The sequence below is a fragment of the Anas platyrhynchos genome, chromosome 4 (genome assembly GCF_047663525.1).
Source record: "Anas platyrhynchos isolate ZD024472 breed Pekin duck chromosome 4, IASCAAS_PekinDuck_T2T, whole genome shotgun sequence".
NCBI classification, from domain to species: Eukaryota; Metazoa; Chordata; class Aves; order Anseriformes; family Anatidae; genus Anas; species Anas platyrhynchos.
The window spans coordinates 70,217,769-70,239,639 of record NC_092590.1 but is presented as its reverse complement, the minus strand read 5'-3'; the positions used below and the strand labels follow the sequence as shown (position 1 = coordinate 70,239,639).

Genomic DNA, 21,871 nt, shown 5'->3' with positions numbered 1-21,871 from the left:
TCTCCCCCATCACAGGGGGATAATTGCCTGTCCTGCCTTGGGGCTCCTCCTGACGTGGTGGCCAGGATAGGAGGTTAGCATCTCCCAGGGATCATGCAGGTCTGCAGAATTTCAGCAGACAGGCACAGTCTGGAGAGGTATATTTTTCTCTTCCTGGCTCTGGTGAGGCCTGTAGGGATGATTTTGGGGATTAAAAAAATAAAATAAAATAAAGCTTTTCTTCCTTTCAGCTCCACATAGGCAAACAGCCACTTTATCAACCCCTCGGCATGTGCGCTTTGGCAAGGCAGAGGAGGCATCATGCGGAGTCTCTATAATTAATATCAATGACTTTCTTGGAGGAGGGGGGTAAAAACTCGAGTCCTGGAAACTTAGATCCCCTTCTGGTGCTGAGGGGAGGGGAATAAGGGAGGCATTATTAGAAAACATTTCTTTTATTTAACAGATGTTAAATAGCACTATGCCACTATATCAATCTGTCAATTACCTTAATAGGAACCAGCATATAGAGAAGCAGGAGATGCTTGTTGGAGAGGGCAACAGCGGCCTCATTTCTGCAGGGTCTGGGGGCCGGGCATGGCCCTGGCAGATGGGGAGGTGTGGAAGGAGCAGTCGCACATGTGCTGGGCACATGGGGCTGAGAAGAGGAATGTTTGTGGACCATCACGGGAAGAACTCACTGCAGATGGGCAGGTTCTCTCCCACCCTGTCCTGGTGACTGTGCTAGAAACTGGATTTTAAAAATCTTTAAAGCAGAGATCATGCATATCTTTATTTTTTCCTTCCCAATATGTATAACGTGCTATAGGTTTCAGCAGTGTTCATGAATATTTTCGGGATCTATGGGGTTTAAAAGCTGGAGGGGGCAAACAAAATTGGATTACTGAAGGCTGAAAAGCAACCAAGTCTTTGCAAATAGTGTACAACGGTCCCAAATCAGACCCAGCTCTGTAACAAGAGGCTGGTGGTGTTTTTCTCTCGGACACCCTATTTCTTCCTTAAACTTGTCCTGGTGATCCCCTGCCGCTGGCTGCAGATGCAGTCAACAGAATTTGGTGTGTTTTTATTAATATAGCTGCATGGAGCCCAAGGTTAAGTGATGGGAATTTCAAAACAAAACAATAAATTAATAAAATGAACGTGTCACCAGCTGATCCTCTTCTGACCACCATCTGTCCCCCGATCATGTGATGTCTCCCAGCTGGCCACCCAAGAGACAAACCATGCAAGATCATCCACACAACATATGCTGCTATTTACACATTTTTAAAGGTAATAGTTGCTAGGCTGTCATATTACTAGTTAAAAGCAGTTATTTGGAAGCTAGTTATTTTTTTTTCTTCCCTTTTTTCTTTCTTTTTTTTTTTTTTTCTTTTTTCTTTTTGAGGAAGCCAGTGACTCAGCAGGTATATTTCTAACAGAGACTCATTCAGGGTTGGATCAGTGGAAGTTCCCGTGTACAGTGAACTGTGCACAGTTCCCCCCCACACCTTGTTCTGTGGTATGCTTTTGTGCCTTTTCATGATAAACAGCAGAATAAACAAAAAGGAAAGGCAACGATACTACAAATTTTATCGGTGTACCTTTTAGGAACGTTATGTGCTCTCCTTGCCATCTCCAGGATGCAAACCAAGCTGTGCATTTTTAAACTATTGTTAAGATCAAGGATGTGGTTATGAGAAGACTTACAATTTATAGGATACTTAAGCATTAAGGATTGAGGCACAGAACATTTCCTGGGGATTAACGACTGACTGGGTGAGCCTCAGGCCATTAACCCCTGCCTGCCATTAATCTTCAGGAAGTGCCCTGCAGTGAGGTCGTTATTGCTGTTATATGCTGAAACAGAAAATAATAAGAAAGGTCCGTGTTTTATTTATTTATATTTTACGTAACGCAGTTATATTTGGACTGCAGGGAATTAACATCTTTCTCTCTAGCTGCTCGTGCTGCTCGAATTAATACATTTCATGCATCTCACCGCTTTGTGAAGGATTGTCAGCTTGCACGAACGTGAGTGGGGGCAGGATTTGGCCCACTGCTCGTGTTGCACAATGTTTGATACGATGAATAAGTAAGTGGTGCTTCTCTGGTGTAACTGCTGGCAGAATGTAGCCCTATATAAAAATCAGCTCAAAATGCTTGTTTTACAGCAAAGCAATTTATTCACAGTTCTAAGATCCTGCAGCCTTTTTTTAACTCATTGAATAATCCTTTTAGGTTCCCCATAAAGCAGGTGAAATGCTTCTGCTGCAGTCCTAAGGCAGAACACAGGCTGCATAAATAGCATCTAAATTACTAGGAATACAAAATACACATACAGTAATACATACCTACAAAGGCAAATTCATACTGACAGGACTGCAGTATGTGCTTATCAGCAGCAAAACATCTCAGGGAAAAAAAAGTGCCTTTCTATTAAAATTGCACATGCATTTCTCTCCGTATTTAAACACTTAAATAGTATTTTGTGCATGTGCTTAAAAACAGATGCGGGCACCTTTTTAATGAGGCTGCCTGCTTCAACATTTATTAGCTTGGAGATGTATAGTTTCCATGAAGCTGGATGAAGCTTTTTTTTTTTTTTTTGCAGAATATCTTTGCAAAAAAAAAAAAGCTTTTTTTTTTTTTTTTTTTTTTTGTGTACATGGCCTCAGTCCTTGCAACCTCCTAGAGAGTCTGTCAAGGCGCAACTTAAAAGCTCGTTCAGGCGACCATGACCCCCTGCTAGCAGATTGTCTGCCTAAAAGGTAAGGGAAAGCTAAAAAAGAAGTAGAAACTTAAAAGTGGCTTCTCAAAGGCTGCATAGATCTTTTTTTTTTTTCCTTTTTTTTTTTTTTGTTAAACCTAAAGTGTTTAAAAGCTTTAATATTGATGGCCTGTCAACTTTGTCCTGATTCTTTGGCTTTCAGTTAAAAGGTTTTTGTTGTTGTAGCTTATGCAGTTGCTCTGTTGCTATGGAAACGTGACATCAAAATGACGTTTCTCTGTTTAAAAGCTTTTAACTAAATTCCTGCCTGTCAGATGTAGGCCCCATTTTGTGCACTCAAGCTTCAAGCTGTTGCAAAAAGGTTTCATATGTTCTGTTGTCATTCAAATTCTTTATCCACATATGCATGTCTTGCACTACAAAAACCTAAGCTAAAAACTCAATCTATATTAAGTGTCCTCTTTTAAAACCCTTTTAGGTCAGTCAGCAATGGCTGCAGCAGAAATTCCCAGTTACATTGTCTCTTCTCAGACTGAGAAACACAGAAGGGCCAGAAACTGGACTGATGCAGAAATGAGAGGTTTAATGCTGGTCTGGGAAGAATTTTTTGATGAACTGAAACAAACTAAAAGGAATGCCAAAGTTTATGAGAAAATGGCTAACAAACTCTTTGAAATGACTGGAGAAATTCGCCACGGAGAGGAAATAAAGATAAAAATTACAAATATGACATTCCAGTACAGGTAAGCTTCAGTTAATTCTTTTTATTTTAAGAGATTTTAGCAGGGGCAACGCAGTGGTGTTTGCTTTTCAGAAGGAAGTATCCTTCAGGAAATCTGTAGATAAAAGATTAAAGATTGTTCATATCGCTTTTAAAATTCTCTCTTGCCAGTGCTGTTACGTCATTGTTAATTTTTCCCCCATTTCATTTCAAACTCCGGGACAACTTTGTTTCTTTATAATTAACTAGCATTGTTATGGTGTAGAGGGATAGAAATGCATTTAGTGGGAAAACAGATTTTTTTTTTCTCTTTGCTGAGGGGACCGATTGTGTGAGCTTGGCAGCAGCTCCTTGCAGGGAAACTCCTGCAGTTTGAAGTGGCCAGTGAGGATCGGCATTGCAAGGCAAAGTTTTCTTTTTTTTTGCTTTTTTTTTTTTTTTTTTAAATATGAAATAATGTTTTGGGGGAATGAAGCTCCTGGATTTTGTTACTGTGAGTTGAAGGGTTACACTTCACGGGGCCAAGAATAATTGAATGCCTTCTTGCCGAGTGGCACACATTGCTATAATTATAAGCAGCACCAGCGAAAGAACGATCATATCTGCAGCGAGGGAATCGATGTGCACCGTCAATACCGCTCCCAAAGAGTTGGGGGGAGGGCAGAGGTGGCTACAAGGAGATGATAAAGAGCAGGCAGTGTCACTCAGGAGGGGAAGTTGCCTTTAAAAACGCGATATGCTTTTTTTTTTTTTTTTTTCTAGGGGAAAAAGAAATTAAAACTAAACAGGAATATTTGCATCTCTCTCTCTTTTTTAATTTTCTTTTTTCTTCTTCTTCTTTTTTTTTCCTTTCTTATCTCTGTGAGGCACAAACTGCCTTGTACTGGAAATCCTGAGTGGTGATTTTAGCTATGTGCTTGTAATGCAAGAAAATCAAATATGTGACTCTTTTATTTAATCTCTCCTCAAAGCTCGTATTAATAATAAAAAAGGTTATTACAGCAGGCAACCATGTTAAAACTGCTTGCTTTTCTCTGAGGCAGCCCTCTTGTATTTAATGCAGAGACTGCTCATCATGTAGAAAACTAGAGAAAATCCTGTAAACCCCTTAACTTTGAATGTCCTTCTTCTACATTTGTAAGATCCACAAGCGTAATCTTTACATCATTTTCCATAACATTAAATCCATGTTTTGTAGCAAATGTCTCTAAATGTTTCACTAACCCTGTTGCAGTCCTTGCAGTTTTTTTTTTTCCACCCAGACTGTAAATGAGAAAGCTGGAAGTAAGATAAATTTTTGCCCTGCATCACCCAGCAATTCACACTCAGATGAAGAATTAGAAGTCGAGAGTTGTTGGCTACCAGGCCTTTGCTTAGTCTGCTAAATCTGCAGTCCTCCCTGCTGAGAAATACATCTCACAGCACCGAGATTTTACAGGTGTCTAGCAACACCGCAAAATATTTAAGTGCCATAATTGCCAAGTGTAATAGGTTATTTCTGTCAGCCTTTGTTCTACATTTTCAATGTTGTCATCAGTCAGACTGTCTCAGTTTTCCTAATTAATGTTTTTGCTTTAAAGTTGCAGTGGGGGAAGGGAAGAAATAAAATCACCCACGACCATAGTCTGCGTGTGCATGTGGAAACACAGCACTTTTAAAAAATTCTTATAATGCTTCTGTGAACTTCAGAGATTGTTTCTGTTGCATGTTATCATGCTGCTTTTCTATAGTGCAGTGCAGTGCATTGCAGCTCCTTGCTTGTTGATTAAGATGCAAATTTATGAGAGTTAGAAAACTGCCTTGCACTATCACTGTGCTGTTTCATTTTGTACTCGTGGATTTGAAATGCATCTTCCTGATTGTTTGTTCCCATCCAAAGCACGCTTGTGTGCTTTGCTTTCAAGATGAGGTGATAGAAAGAATAGGGACAAACACAAACTATGACTTAGAATTCGTAGTTTTCTGGAGGCTTTTTGTTGGCATGTGAGGATAGGAAACGTGATGAAACTAAATGATGTGTTAGTTGCCGCTGACTGCTGGCTTTGCTTTGAAGCATCTGAGTTTTAATCCACATTTTGGTGCCTAGAGGATACTTGAAGATACTTTACCTTAGTGTATTTCCATGCATCACTGCTGCACTGTGGCATAAAGCTCAAAAGAAAATCCTGAAAGTGGATAAAATGATCTATTTTGGGACAATATTTTGTAATGATTACGTAGATCTATCAAGTGTGACATGTGAGCACCAGTAGCAGGGCTGAGGGGGTGTTCTGCACCCAAGTGATTATTTCTTCCCACTCCTTCAGGATCTCTTACTTTTTACCCAACTCTGTAGTGTCTCAAAGGTGCTATGGTCTCTACTTTAATAGTCAGAAATTTACCAGATTAGAATATTTAATCAGGTAATAGTGTTATTTAGTGTTGAGCCATGATTTCATAAAGGAAAATATTTTTTTTGTCCTACAAACTATGATACATACATATGCACACATACATAAACATTCATAAACATATACACATATATGTATATATTTGCTATAAAAGGAAAAGCAGTACTTGGATATTTTTCCTAGTTCAGTTAATGAAGTTCAGTGGTAAGTGTTGCTGCTGGCATGTCACATCCTGGAACATCTCTTGAAAAAAATATTAATGATCTGAAATATTAAAGGATCTAAAATAGTAAACACATTTATAAGGAACACATTTATAATGGCGAGCACATTTATAATGTGCTTTCCTATCTGAGGATCCCATAACATTTTGAGATCCAATTCTATATTGTTTTGCTTATATTGCCCAATGAAAGCCATTACTCATGGTGCAGAAGAAGTCAAAGTCAGACAAACATATACATAGGCAGGGGAGGTGCATTTCTTATCCAGCAGCTACTGCAGTTGCTGCAGCTAATGCAAATTTATTCGTGGTTATGGTGGCCTGGAGCTCAGGCTGGGCTAGTAGCCCAGGTGTTCACCCGGGTTTGTGGGTACATTTTTTGATCCTATGTGGAATGCTGTGCTGCCAGATAAAGTTAGTTCAGGTGTAGTTCAGTGCATGTGAGCTTCTGTCACAAAAGCAATTTTAGGATGATCATATCCCATTCCTCCACATCTGCTGTAAAAACATTGTAAAAATGTTAAAATGCCTTTATATAAATCTATTTTATGTCATTATTTCCTCCTTGAATTCTCATGTTTATTTCAGACTGCCCTATATTTCAACAAGGTGACAAGAGAATGAGAAGATGTTTAGAAAACATGATTAGGATAAGATGTGGAAAGCTTTCTTTATTGAGAAAAATGGAAAAGTCTGTGACTCGCTTGGAAAAGAAAGCAAAGAAATTGGAGGAGTTCTAGAGGTGCATGAAAACATACTGCCCTATTTTTGAGAATGTAAAGCAGGTATTCCTTTTGCCATAACACAAGAAGCTATTTGTTGAAATTGCAAGGCAAGAAATGTAAAACTAGTTCAAGTCATATAAATTTGTATTACACTGCATAATAAGCATGTGGAACTCATTAACACTGAAAATCACTGAGACCAAGAGTGGTAGGTTGTTTTATTATTATTATTCTTACTAAGGATTAGATTTATTAAATAAAAATACAGACATTGTTTGTCTTCAAATTAGAGTCATAAAAGACAGTGGGTTTCAGGATATTACTAGCAGTCAATGGAAAAGGAAGGAAATATCATTATGTCACCCAAAAATCCTGTCCATCAACATGTTTTTGAAGTATTTAGTACTGACTTTGGTCAGAAGTGAGGCAGTGGGATGATGATCTGGGAGCAGCTCCTGTATTCCTTTTCATTGCTGTGGTCCAAGAGCATTTGCAAGAAACTATTCAGGGAAAAATATACCATATCCTGAAGTAATTCCTACTGCAGTTTTGCTATGTTAAAGGGCGATTTAGTCTACTGTGGAAATTACTCAACTTGTCTGAGTGGAAAGTTTTGCACAGGTGGAAGGAAAAAATTTGTTGCAGGTGCATTTGGGTAAGATTCTGCATTTAGGACTGGAACCTGAAATATTTGCTGTGGATAGACCAGCCACCAGGTTTTTAAAGTTCGGTTTTAAAGACACCTGGGTAACGAGCTGCATGAACATCCCTATTTATCTCTGGTGGAAGAATGAAAAGCTAAGTCAAACCTGCTGCAATTCAAATTTATCTTTCTGATTTGCTGGGTATCAAAAGTTTTGCTGAGATTAGTATATCATCTCTTGCAGTTCAGTTTTTTAGGTTTGTAGAATACTTGGGGCAGTCAGCACACAACCCCGTAATTAGCCCTTATGAAAGAAGGCACTTTCCTGTCTCTGCTAATATAGTGATATTAATTTACTACATACATTGTAATATTGCTACTGGCATAATATATCTTTTAAAAATAAAATAGGGTTTGCAAAGCTAGCACAGTGGTCCTCAGTTTTGACTGATTCCCTCTGATGTTTAAAAATAAGAACAGTGAGTGCAAATTTATTATTTTCAAAAACATCACCCTCTGCAAAGCCTAGGAAGCAGGATGCAGATGTTTCTATTTTATTTGAATCACAGTCAATTAATGTTAATGATTGGTAAATTTAAATCAGTCTCATGATTTGAATAAAAGATTAGTCTAATTTTTTATTTTCATGTGTACATGATAGCAATTAAACATTGTTGCTCGTGTAATTCATTGCTATACTCTATGACATTAAGCAAGTGGAATATTTGACCTCTGCTACAGCAAATAATGAAATATAAGTGCATCCAAATTACTGCAGAAAGTTAAATTTGAATATTTTACCAGCTTTCTCTTTAATTTTAATAATTCATAGCAGATGCACAACTTAAGTACTGTACTTTCATACATCTTTCTTTCCCTCCCCGTTGATTGGTTCATGAACAGTTGTTATTTATTATTTATTTTGAAAGCTTTTCTCAGAAACCCCAGGAGATGAATCTTATATCCATTCCTTAAGGCAAGTAGTAATATCAAATACTGTAATAATAATAAAAAAGCAATATTGTGTTGAGCAAAGAGAAAAGAAAAAAGGCAAGTTATAGATTACATGATTTTTTTTTAACTGATGAAATAATGATTTTTAAAAACTCTCTATAATATAATATAATAATTTTATTTTAGAAGGTTGGTAATAGGCACAGAGAATAAAGTCTGAAGAAAGGTCAATGGCAGCACAAATTACTTAGCTGGTGTCTCAGACCGTTCATTTTGGCAGTAGGACTTCAAAAAACATTAATTTATTCACTTCTCTGTGATAAGATGTGCAACCACCTTTTAGATTAACTGAGTGACACTGTTTGTCATACTTCAGATACTTGTCCACTGGAAACTTGACTTTGAAGCCTGAGTTTTTGGAGAGAGCTCTCAGTTGCTTCTGCTCTCAGTTGGATTTTAATAGAGCCTTGTGAAACAGTGACAGGTCTAGATAAACTCAGCAGGAATTTATTTTGCAAGCTCTGTTGACTTTCTCACTTACCCCTGTTTCCTACCTAATTTTTCTGTCTGGCTCACTCACTCAGGCAGTGATTTGCCCAGTATATATTTTCAAAGAGTTGAATGTTTGGCTTGTCTTCCTTTCTCATTTCTGAACTCTTGCATCCCAACCTTACTCTTGTCCTGTTTCATCCTGGCTTCTTCATTTTTCATTAAAAAAGCAAAAGCAAAAAAACACATAACAAACCAACACAAAAACAAAACAAAGAGAAAAGCAAATTTACGTTTTAGATGCAACTGAGACCTGCTGTGATGATTTATGGTAATTACTGACTGAGAGCAGTAAACTCATCTTTGCCTTAGACTTCAGTTCTGCTGGGGTTTTAGTTACACTAATGCAGGCAGAAACTCTCAACTGTTTCTCTAGGTTTCCTTGTTTATTTTAAAATAATCAGTGAATCCTGAAATTTAATATTGCCAAGCTATCTGTTTTTTTACCAGAAAGCTAAAACAACATTACTGTAGCAGTGAATGTTCTCACTGTTGTCCTCCACCTGTAGCATTCCTAGTTCTTTTTCAAAGTACACACTCCCTTTTTCATTATCTTCTCATCTCTCCATCTATTTAATCATTTTTTTTTCTTTAAGAATGATCCAGACTCCATACAGGTAGATGGTTGCTGCTGGTGTTGCTTTTAAGCTAACAAAATTCCCCTGCCAATCTCCTGGTGGTGATCACTTATTTATTTATTTTAGCCCAGAGCTATGGTAAGTAGTCAGAAGTGGAAGAATTTCTACCCATACAATGCATTCGGAGCCGTAGAAATATCTAGTTTTATGCATCTCCAACCCTAGAGCTGTAGGGGCAGATGATAAACCACAGCTCTTCCTTCAACATCATGAGAGTGTTAGCAAAAATGGGGTCTAGGTGCACAGATGATATCCAACATAAAAACCAAGGTATTGGCCTACTTGGGAAAATACCTGCTCCTGAAAACTTTTGCTAAAGTAAAGAAGACAGCATTTAGCTCAGGATGATATAATAATGGTAACAGAAGACTATTTGTAGTGCCATTCTAGTGATAAATTAATACTTGAAATGTAATGTATTCAGAATGGTCATCAGGGCACTCTAATTAATAATAAGATAATCCTACATGGAGCTGTCTTAATTTGGGGTTTAGACCAAATATTCTCTTAATAAAAGTTGCTTACTGCTACATTTCTACTACATTATTAGTGGTGAAAGGATAAACATGGAAGATGTGGACCTGCTGCTGAAAGGGGTGGGTTATTTACTGACCACAGATGCCTGTGTTAAGGCTGAGGATGCTCAGTACCCTCTGTCTGGGTCCTCACTGCCCAGGTCTCCCAGGCTTTTGTGCCTGGAACAGGGTTCAAGGAGCAGTGGAAAACTATTGAGTCAGGGATCATCTCTGAAAATTTATGAAGATTGAGGGAGGTTCTTGGTGAACGAAGAACCTGCTGTTGAACCCATCTTCAGCAAGGGCAAGAGGAATTGACAATTGATCAGCTTCCCCTCAACTCCTGGGATGATCACAGAGCAAGGCATCTTGGAAGCAGCGTATGGTCACATGAAGGAGAATGTGGTGACTGGAAATATCCAGAATGGATTTACTCAGAGTGAATTGTATCTGGCTGAGTTGCTTGCCTTCTCTGATTAAATGACTAGATCTGTGGACGAGAGTAGAGCAACGGATGTTTAGCTTGACAGGAGTAAGTCTTTGGACACAGTCTCCAAGATTGTCCTTGTATCCAAGCTGGGATCATAGAATTCAGAATATCCTGATTTAGAAGGGACCCACGAGGATCATCTCATCTAGTCCAACTCCTGTCTCCACACACAACCACCCCAAAATCAAACCCAATGTCTGACTGTGTTGTCCAAATGCTTCTTGAACTCCATCAGGCTTGGTGCTGTGACCACTGCCCTGGGGAGCCTGTCCCAGTGCCTGATCACCCTCTGTGTGCAGACCCTTTCCCTAACCCCCAGCCTGACCCTCCCCTGTCCCAGCTCCATGCCGTTCCCTCGGGTCCTGTCGCTGTCCCCAGAGAGCAGAGCTCAGCGCCCGCCCCTCCGCTCCCCCGTGAGGAAGCTGCAGGCCGCCATGAGGCCTCCCCTCAGCCTGCTCTGCTCTGGGCTGAACACACCAAGGGACCTCAGCTGCTCCTCATATGTCTTGCCTTCTAGACTCTTCAACATCTTTCTAGCCCTCCTTTGGGTGGATGCTTTCTGGTAGTTTGTATCCTTCTCATACTGGTGGTCTTAAACTGCACACAGCGCTTGAGGTGATGTCACATCAGGACAATCCCTTCCCTCGACTGGCTAGCAGTGCCCTGTCTGATGCACCCAGTACAGCTGACCCTTTTGGCTGCCATAGTATACTCCAAATGGATGGACTACTAGCTGGATGACAATTTGACTGGATCACTGGGCTCAAAGTGCGATGGTTAATGACTTGTATTCTACCAAGAGGCTCATTCTAGGTAGAGGACCACCAGGGGCTATGCCGGAAAATGTCCTATTTAATGGCCTGAAGGAGCATATATTGGAATGTGGTTTTGCAAAGGATCAAACTGCAGGGTACAGCCCTCACAAGAAAGGGCAACGCTGCCCTTCAGAGGGTCCTAGATAAACTGGAGAAATGGGCTGACATGGACCTCGTGAAACTCAACAAGGACAAAAGCAAAATCCTTCCCCTGGGATGGATGAGTCCCCTGCAGAGACAGGCTGGGCAGCAGCTCTGCAGATGAGGACATGGGGGACCTTACTGACACTAGGCTAAACACAAGTCAGCTGTCTGCTCCAAGAGCAAAGCTGGCGGAATACCATGGCTGAGCATTTCTTATCCTTTTTGCCGTGTTGTTTTGCAGTTCTGAAGGCTCAAACCATGTCTGGTGAGGTCTTAATGCAGCTGCTGGACTTTGTTCTGACATGACAGAGAAATGCTCGTGCATGGCTTTCTGCTGTCTTGCCTGTGGGGTGACAGAACATGGTGAATGCATTGCAATGAACAGTTGAGGATGGTAACGTTTTAAAATAAATTGTTTGAATATATTGAAGGTTTCACAACATGGACAAACAAATGAGAAATGCAGACCTGGCTAGTAGCTCATAGTGGTATAATTGATTTGCTCTTCATGTGAATAGCCTAAGCAATTAAACTAAAAATAATCAATATCAAGTGATGGTTGCTGTCTGCCCTGAGTTTAGCTATTTTATGTCTGTGCTTGATGGATATAGATGTATTTGTAGTTTGTACTAGATATTCTCTGACTATGAAATTGCAGCAGCAGGTTGTGAAACATGTATGAAATTAAAATTTTGAATGCATATAGGGCATAAAAATACAGTCAGTTGTGGAGGTTTTGCTATGCAGGGCTATAATGTGCCTTCCCAAATAGCTGGCAAAGCTCATCAGACCTTGCAAGGACAAGAAAAAAAGAAGAATCCTTAAATAGCTTCAAAATCTACGCAAATATTTTTGCCTTTTTTTCTCACTAGTGGATTTCCCCTTACCCTGGGCTGGGAGGTGTTTAAAAGGAAGAAGTTTAAGTTCCCACCTTTAAGTTTGGCACCATTTTTATCATGTTTACATGTTATTTACTTCTATCTTTTGTGGGGACTGGTGTGGGCAGGATGGATTCAGAGGAGGAAAAACCTGGAAGGCTTCAAGAAAAAGGGATGGGCCAGGTGTCCAGGAATAGTTTTTTATCTTTATTCATTTTTTTTTTTTCCGGCAAATTGAAACCTTTTCCTAGCTTAGAGAATCAGATTTGTTTGTTTGTGTGCTTTTGTTGTTATTCATTTAAATGAAATCTGGTTTATAAAAGTGGAGCAGTTGTCATTGATCTCGATGTTCTTATTTTCTTCTTTTGCTGCACTTTCATTTAGAGTAACAAGACGCTAACCAGGAAAGGCAAAAGAGAATAAAGTTTGGGATGCTAGCTGGGTGAAGGAGTGTTTCTGAGTTAAATCTGTTCACCTGAGTTTTGTATTTTTCAGTAAAAGCAAATAGCATAACAATGGATGCCAAATGGGTTAGTGGTGAACTTTATGTTAGGACTGAATGACAGATCTCATAATAAGATGCAAGTGAAGGACAAGGTCATGGCTGATAGTCCTTCCACTGTAATGTTTTTGTGCATGCTGTTTATAATGCATTATTAACTGCCTTCTTTTTATTTTTATTATTTTTTTTTTCCGTGTGTGTGCACATAAATGGACCTATACTTCTTCCTATACTGATCTTTACCCTGTAACAGATGAGCAGACATTTACATCTTATGGCTGTTACTAGAATCTTCACAAAGCCAAGCCAGAGCTTATAGACAACGTTAGGAAAAGAATAGGAATGATATTTATAGACATTTATATTCCTAATGGAAAATAAATACTTTGCAACACATGGAAGGCCAGTGCTGACCATAGTCTGGTAAGGCTGTGCTGTGTTCCATGCCCTGGCTGTCCTAGTGCACTGCCAGGGGCTGCTGTCAGATCGGTTAGTCTGGCAGTCTGCAAGGAGAAGAAAAACTATTCCATGATCAATGCAGAGCTGTTTTCATTAGAAGCTGTCATGTCCTTTATTTGTGTTGCATGTAAACCCCAAAGGAAATTCGTCTTTTAATCACAGGTTAAAACTAGGAAAAGAAACTTAACAGCTTCCTTGGAGATTAAAAGAAAAAAGTGTCTGATTTTGTACTCATTAAAAACATTCAGTTCGACTCCCAAACATGACCAGAACAAATGTTTTGAGATAGAAGATCTGTCTGAAAGTTACTTTTAAAGGAAAACAGGCTCTAATGTTTTATGCCGTTTTTTTGCAGGAAATTAAAATGCATGACTGACAGTGAAACTGTTGCACCTGACTGGCCTTACTACAAAACCATTGATAGGATTTTATCCAAAGTGACAGACCACAGCGATGTGAAAATGCATGAAAATCAGCAACCGGGTCCTTCTACATCACAGACGGAGGCCTCACAGTCTCCATCAGCTAAGTCAACACCTCTGTATTTGCCATATAACCAGTTTACATACGAAGGAAGGGAAGAGTGCTTTGAAGATGAACATTCAGAGAGCTCGTCAAGCTTACTTTCTTACAAGCTGAGGTAGTATCTAATTTTTTTCCCCTTTCTTGTATTTCAGAGAATGAACCGGGATCAGCTATCTAAAAGGGAAATCCTGGAACATTTTCCTCTAATGGCTGTTGTATCTTTCTTGTAAATCACAAGTGAGATATATTTCCCAGTGTCAGCCTTTCTGCTGAATTAGGGCATTTTCTTTCTTCCTTTATGAGAGATTGGAAGAGAGTAGGAGGACTGGGCAAAAAGTCATGTAATATTGCCAAAATTCAGCATGCATGTCACTGCTCACATGAGGTAGAGTGTTTGTAATAGGAGTACAGGCATGTTCAAGACAGTACTGAGAAAGCAGTAAGAGATATAGCATACTGCTTAGATGACTCTTGGCTTGCTCTAATTTTATTTTGGTATGAGTAAGCGAACTTTCCCTGGCTTCAGCTATTGTTAAAGTGGAGAAAAGTAGCATGCTAAATATTGCTGTGGACACCAAAATGCAACCATTTTAAATACAATTGAGAATGTCACTTTTTCAAAGTAAATGCTAGTTTGAGAGTGCAAACGTATTGACTTTTTTTGATAAGTTTGTAGTAGTTTGGAAGATAGCATTTTCCAAAAGGCAGGGTTGTACACTGGATACAAACTTTAGATTTTACTAGTCACATTTTTTGTCCAGAGTAGTGTGAGATAAGAGTTGATTGCAGTTTTATGACAGCAAAAAAGTCAATCCTGGAGATCCTTACCATAAGTCTGTGAGCCTTAAACTATAACAGTAAAATGATCTGTCAGTCATGCAACTGAGAAGGTGTTAAGCTGGAAGAAGAACCAACGCAGCAAGTCTGGATTATTGTTTCCAGGCTTACTCTTGGATGAGTAAAACTAGGATAAATGCATTCAATCATTTAAGCAATGGTCTTTGAATGGTTGATTATTTTAAAAACTTTCTTTTGGCAATTGAAAATATATTATGGCTATCACGCGTGTGATTTCTGAGCTGTTGCAGCTTTTTTGTTCACAAGCAACAATTTATTTTTTTCATCATAGATCATTGTAATGGTTTGATAACCCTGATGAATGATCTCTCTGCAGTTGCCAAGATCAGGTTTCTTATGCAAGGACTTTCTGCTCCCCCAAGTCATAATTTGATTTCCAATAATATTTTTTAATAGTTAAGAGGTTACTTTTCCACAGCTATGGGGCAAATTTTATTCACTAGGCTGTTGTCGTGGTTTAGCCCCAGCAGGCAGCTGAGCACCACCAGCTGCTGGCTCCCTGTCCACAGGTGGGTTGGGGGAGAGAATCAGAAAGGTCCAAGTGTGAGAGCTTGTGGCTTGAAGTTAAGGTAGCTTACCAGGGGCAGCAGAAGCCAAGCAAACCGAGAAACTGGTTGGCTGCTGCCCACCAGCAGGCCTAACAGTGGCCTTGGGAAGACAAATGCCATCACCCTGAGTGTGTCCCCCCCCTTCCCTTCCTGTTCCCTGGCTCCATCACCGATGATAAGTTATCATTTGATAACTTAAGGTTGTATTTTTTCAGTTGCAAGATGTTAAGTTTCTTCACGTTAGGGACAGGACAATTCCTGGACAACATCGGTTTTGTACCGTGGGTGGCTGTGAGGGGAAGGCAGAGGTCACCACACCAGGTCTCATTGCAAGAGTGTAGACAAGCCATCTCAGAAGTCAAGCTAATCAACCACAACTGTGCATTCATTGTGCTTACAGTTTGCAGAGACCCACTCTCATGTAGATGCTTTCATTTACAGGTGGGCTTTCATCTTAGCAGACTTAAACTACTCTGCCTTTTCTCCACAGTGATAAGATTTGGAAAATTTAGGCTATCATGCGTTTTAGCCTGCTTCAGGTTCTGTGTTTTTTTTTTTTTAGTCCATTTTTGTGTTTTTCTTTATTTGTTTATTATTTTTTAGTAAAAAAATATATATGTATTTGAACTTAGCCAAGTTAGGAACTATTGGTCATTGAAATCTAGCGTTTAATGGTGCAGGAGGTTTTCAGCTGGCTGCAAGCCTACATGGCAGGTGATGATGCTCTGTCCATGCTGTAGCTCAGGCTGCAGTGCTACTGATGCCTGGTAAGGATGACTGCACAACTGGCTTCATGAGCTGCAGGGAAGGACAGGTTGACCGTCACTGTGGTAGGACCTCCATAGTATGTTGCTCCCTAACTTGCTAATGTAGTTGTGCTCTCACAGTCTTATTCTCTACTATAAAATTTGTTTGTGCAATGGAATACTGTGCATATCGTTTAAAAACAAGATATGTACATATTCAAAAGTTAAAATTCAGTTCTGTGTTTAAGGAAAAAAAAATGTTGAGCTGTGTTTAAAGAAAAAAAAAGTTGAGCTGTACATACCACTTGAGAGATTAGTATAACATTTCAGGTGAGCGTCGTGACCAGATTAAAAATCTGCAGGTACTTGTGATATTAATGGGACATGTACCTGGGAGGAAGAAAAGTGGTATTAAAATATTCACAGGGGGTTTTGAAAAGCTTGTACAGCTTTGACCTGTTTAGTTAAGTCTGATGAATTAGAAAAGAATATGTACTCCTTTTTTTTTTTGGCCAGAAGGAAATACAGCACTTGCTAATGGTATCAGATGGGTTAAAATCACTTAAAGCTGCCATGGTAAGACAGGGAAGATAATTCTTTTGGAGTTACTAATGGAAAATTATGAAATGAGAAGCAATTTTCAGCTTAAGCAATTAGTATGTCATCCTGTATGTGAAAAACACTTTGAAATAACCAACAAGAGCAAAAAGAATTTGCATACAAAATTTGGGTCCCTCTTGGCTTTTTTTTTTTTTTGGTAAATGTCCTTGACTCTAAACAGTACACGGTTGATCTAACATATTCAAAAAATGTACTAAAGACAACACTGGGATTTGAAATCAAAAGAATGCTTCAGATCCCCAATCTCCCTCTCAACTTTATTATTTTATGGCTATATAAAACACTTAGTTTGAAAAATATACACATATATCTATATGTAAAATATTGGTGTGTTTTTCGTCTATATATTTTATGACTATGTAGTTCTTATTTGTCTGTGAAGCAGACTATACACAGATCGGTTAAGTGTGCAAAGTAAGCTTATGCTGTGGGATTTTTTTTTCTCCAGTAATAAAAATAATGATGTTATGGCAACAATAGATCAGTGAAAAAACATCAAAGAGCACGTTTTTTTTTAAAGCCAACTTTTAGGCTTCTGAAAATTTTACTGTTATTCCCTTAAACTCTTGAACACAGCTTTTAAGCATGAGCTTTCTGTTTTTCCATGGTATCCTTGATCATAGCAGGAGGATTCTTGGCTGTATAAGTTACAACATTATAAAAATATATATTGAATTTAATATTTAGCTTTTATGACAGAGAAAAATGTCAAAATTTACACTTCTATCAATACATACACACTCTCAAGCTAAAAATAGTTGAAGCTAGATTCCTTAACATTTTATTGGAGTCTGGGAGCTTCTTAGAAAAGCTTCTTAGAAAAACTTATTTTTCCTAGTTAGTGATAATACAATTAATGTGAGATCAAATTAATTTTTATTTCTGTTGCAATTCACAGATGAGGAAAAACATTTGGAATTCCTATTTCCTTTAATGGGATGCCTGCTATTTGTTCAGTATTGCATGAACACTGCTCTTGGGCTTTAAGAAAGCTTATATTGTACTGCAGTGTCCATAAAACATCTGACAATGGTAGAATTATTGTTGGATAATATAATGTGATGTGATGGAGTCTTGTACTGCAGCTTAAACTTTTAAATTCAGATTTCATAACAATGCTATAAATGACTTTTTATCTAATTGAAAACTGTTTTTTCACCCTGTGGATTAATTTATAGTCTTGTTTCTTCATTGTTAAAATAATGACAAAACATAATTATGCAGATTGTGAATGTGGTTCAGACCTCATCAGTTTTGCCATTTCTATCAAACTGAAAATGGGGGTGAAAAGAAGTTACTTCCGTAAATTAATAGACTATAATAAAACCACAATGCCATCTAGTCTGACTTCTGTTGAACACCGTCGATGTATATGAAGTCAGTTATTTTGATGTGTAGCCCAGAATGTTACAGAGGGGATTCTGTGGTGTGGTTCCCTTCAGCAGAGGGCTACTGCATTCTGAAGCCCCTGTCTCTGCTCTCCTCCACTTCTCTGTTCCTAGGATTTGTTTGACTCTTGGAAATTTTTCATGGGATATCCAGTCTAGATCTGATATATTTAGAAGATGGAGAAATCACTCTCCTCTATAATAATCTGGTCCAGAGATTAATCTCTTGCTTAAACCAGTATGTTGTTTCTAATTTGAATATAGTGAGATAAACTTTCAGATGCTACTTCTATTTATCTTTCCTTCCACTGTATTTGAGATATTTTTAGTATTTTTTTTGCTTTCTATCTAGATGTAGTCATGTACCATCTTTGGTATACTTTCATTTTTAAAAGGTAAATTGAATAAATTGGTACACATGGTTTACACACAAGAAAAGAGTAAGAATAGGTAACCAGAATTAACCAGGATATGTATTGTTTAATAGAAGTGCATTAAAACTTGGTAAGGATGCTAATTCAGGGAATAACAGTTTTGGCAAGTCCTTTAATCTTTCTAAAATCATGCCATAGTTATTTAAAATCTGAATGGGCGGCTTCTACAAAGAAGTTTGAGCTTAAGGCTATGCGCATTATATAGTGCATCTTACCTCATTATGCAGACTTGTTATCATAGTACGATGCTTTGCCCAGCCTCCGAGCCATTTTTTGTGGTGGTTATCTACACTTCAAGGTTGAGTCTTGTAAATTCCTGAATGCATTTGGCTGTATTTGAATGAGCCTAGTTTACCAGAAGATCTAGATTGCTCCGATTCTCAGCCCTCAAACTGTGAAGATCTTTCTGCCATCTCTAATACTAACATTTAGTTCCAGATCATTGTCAGTTCTGTTTCATAAAGATGGTAGAGTGGTCTACTCAAATTTGTTCATAGCTTCAAACAAACAAAAAAACTCCACCAACAACAAAACAAAAAAAAATCCACAACCAAGTCAGAAACAGTAGTTAGTTCTTAATGAATTTTGAAGAAAAAAACAATAGTACTTCATACGCCATGAAGTAGTCAGAAAAGACGAGTTGTTATTGTGGTTTTGTGGAGGTAACACAGGTAATAGACTGATTATTTTGTGTTTTAACTCCCATTTCATTAATTATTCACACATATTTCTTAAATGAGCATCATTGGGTGAGTGTAGGCAATCAATCAAGGAACTTTTTGGACAGTGAATTAAAATGATTTTAGATAGATGTACAGTACACGCATTTGAGACTGGAAGTGTCTTGCCTAGTTATACCTGGAGGTTTTGCTTTGTTCCTCTTGGACCCCAACACACACTGTCATTTCTTGTTCAGCCTTATAGATGAGAGGGAAAGCATTGCTTCTCTTCCTTCCTTTGAATCCTGCCTATTTGTTTAAGGCCATTGTGTGGAAATAGCTTTGCAAGGTTCTGCTTGGAACATGGTCCTAATGCCAGAGCTCTTCTCTGTCATAAACACTGGAGGTCCAAAAGTACCACCAAGTTGTATCTGAGGTCCTGGATTTCACAGACCACTCTTCCCTTCAGATCAAAATCTACCTTGAGAAGTCTCTCAAGGCTTGGTGATGAGTAATGATGCTTCTTTGGTGGAAGGATGCTATCAGGATCTGTTGCATTCTCATCGTCACAGAGATGTTGGTTGCACAGGAATACAACGTGGAGAATCAGCAACCAGCTGATGTTTGTTACATGAAACATTGTTCATTTCTTATGCTGGTGCCTTGAGACTACCAAACTAGACATACTCCTAGCTGAAACTACTTGAGGATATTGACGCTGACGGGATACTCACTGCTGAACCCTATGTGTTGTATTCCTATCCCTGCTTCCCTCTTGACTTTCTGTTAGAAAAAGTTGGAGAGGTCTCTCTGGCCCTACGTAGGAGACCTAGAGCTTCTAAAGAAAGGTGGCTTGGTATCTGAAGAAACTTTTCAAGATTCAAATATGCAGGAATCACTACATTTTATGTTGTTTCATGTCACTGAGTGTCCTTTACTTGTAAACTAGATTCTTTGGATCCTTCTTTCCTTTTATATTTTATTTATTTAGTTATTTATTTATTGGAGACCCTATTCTCAAGAGCTTTCCTTCAAGAGCTATTCTGCAAGAGAAAGAATTATAAATCTTGTCCTTATTATGGACTTGTGAGTCATCATAAAACGTCCTGCATTACTGTGCAGTCTCTAGGACAACCCTTCAAATATTTTTTTTTCTTCTCTTAGAAATAAAGTATATTTTCAATCTTTCAAACCGAAACATTCCATATTTTGTGTGTTTGTTTGTTTGTTTCTGTCATTCTATGTCTTTCTGTTTTTCTCTTTCTTTGTCTTTCCCTGTCTTTCTTTCTTGTCCTGATTGAAATAAAGATGAAATGGCAGTCACAGCCACCACGAATGATGATGCAATACTCAGTGCAGCTCATTACCATCTACATGCCCCAGATTTTCCCTCTCATTCCTTATTAAGGACCATTCTCACTGCAGCTTGTTTTGACAGGACACAAGCCCTCTTGTGGCTCTGGAAGCCAGCTCTTACCCGTTTCAGATGGATAAGTTTTACCACAACTACTTTGTAATACTGTATAGTGAAGAGAATGGAGAGACCCATCAGGTTTCAGGAATAAACTTCTCTTCACAGAGGACTTAAAATTCACAAGGTGACTTTTCTGGCAAGTGGATTGGCTTGTTGCTCCAGCTACCAGAAAGTATGCATTCTTTATGAATGTGAAAGCAGTGATGGGAACCTTGGAATAACAAATTTAATGTTGTTCTTACACTGCCAAAGACCTTTTCTGCCAGTTCAGCCTCCTTGAGAAGCACAATTCAAATCATTTGGGCCTTTAGATTAATGGGAGCAAAGAATTTGTTGTTAGCCAAGACCCATTCTTGCTGGATTGTCTGACTGTGATAACCTTATTGATCAGCTTGGCCCGCAGTTTGCGCTGAGCCACATGCATTTATTTGATACCCCAAATCAAATATGAGGTTAGTTCACTTTGAATACTTTTTGAAATTGATTAACAAACATAAAGATGGTGGTTTATCCCTTTCCTCAGAACCATGGTGTAGCAGTGTAATGATGACAAAACCCGCTGTATTGTACAAGTAACTTTGAATACTTGGATAATCTGAAAACTAATGGTCTTTGGTCACCATGTCAACGTACATTTGTAAAGACAGATTGTTGCTGTTTCTTACCTGTGCACAGAGGGACATCACATTAAAATCAGGAAACAGTATTGAAACAGTTTCCCTCAAAACCATTTCTATTTTTTTTCTCTAAGATTTTAATAGCATTTAATTTGATCCACTTGTTTCTTTTCTTAGACTCCACTGTTTGGGGGTCATTACACACTTAAATGCCAGGGAGAGTGTTGTTTTGTTATATTTGCATCAAGTCTTTCAGGTGTTTAGGGTTGTTTATTTTTTTTCTTGCTGAGAGATCGGAATGTCACCGTCACTGTTATACAAAGCCTGTCAAGCAGGATAAGAACTTACATGGAAATTATGACACAAATCTGCCACAGCTGAGTGACCTCCTTCCTTACTCCACTTCTTCACATTAGTAAAAGCACATTCCTCAAGAGCTAGGCTGATGTCCTTGGTCAAGGTTACCTTGAAATCTGCACGGTATTGATATGGCATGCTACTCACAACTGTGCTATCTACTTATTGGATTTCACCTAGGAAGAATGCTGTGTTTGGCAGAACACAGCTGAGATTGCTGTTTGTGTAAAGGGACTTTGAGACCCACCATCAGATAACTTTGATGTTGGGGACTCCAGTTTGAGTTAC

At 38.6% G+C, this 21,871-nt stretch overlaps 1 protein-coding gene across 8 annotated transcripts in view; it reads left to right on the top strand.

Annotated features, from left to right (window-relative positions):
* The window catches only part of MSANTD1 (Myb/SANT DNA binding domain containing 1), a 50,647-nt gene that overhangs the window by 26,166 nt on the left and 2,610 nt on the right, over positions 1-21,871 (top strand). For 5 of the 8 annotated variants that reach the window (XM_072037808.1, XM_038178057.2, XM_021269995.4 and 2 more), the window contains 2 exons: positions 3,189-3,453; positions 13,712-13,996. In XM_072037808.1, the coding sequence (XP_071893909.1) occupies positions 3,189-3,453; positions 13,712-13,996 (550 nt within the window). Of the gene's footprint in view, positions 1-2,657; positions 2,751-2,980; positions 3,072-3,188; positions 3,454-13,711; positions 13,997-21,871 lie in introns of those variants that run through there. The other 3 variants (XM_021269994.4, XM_072037810.1, XM_021269996.4) reach the window with 2 other exon arrangements.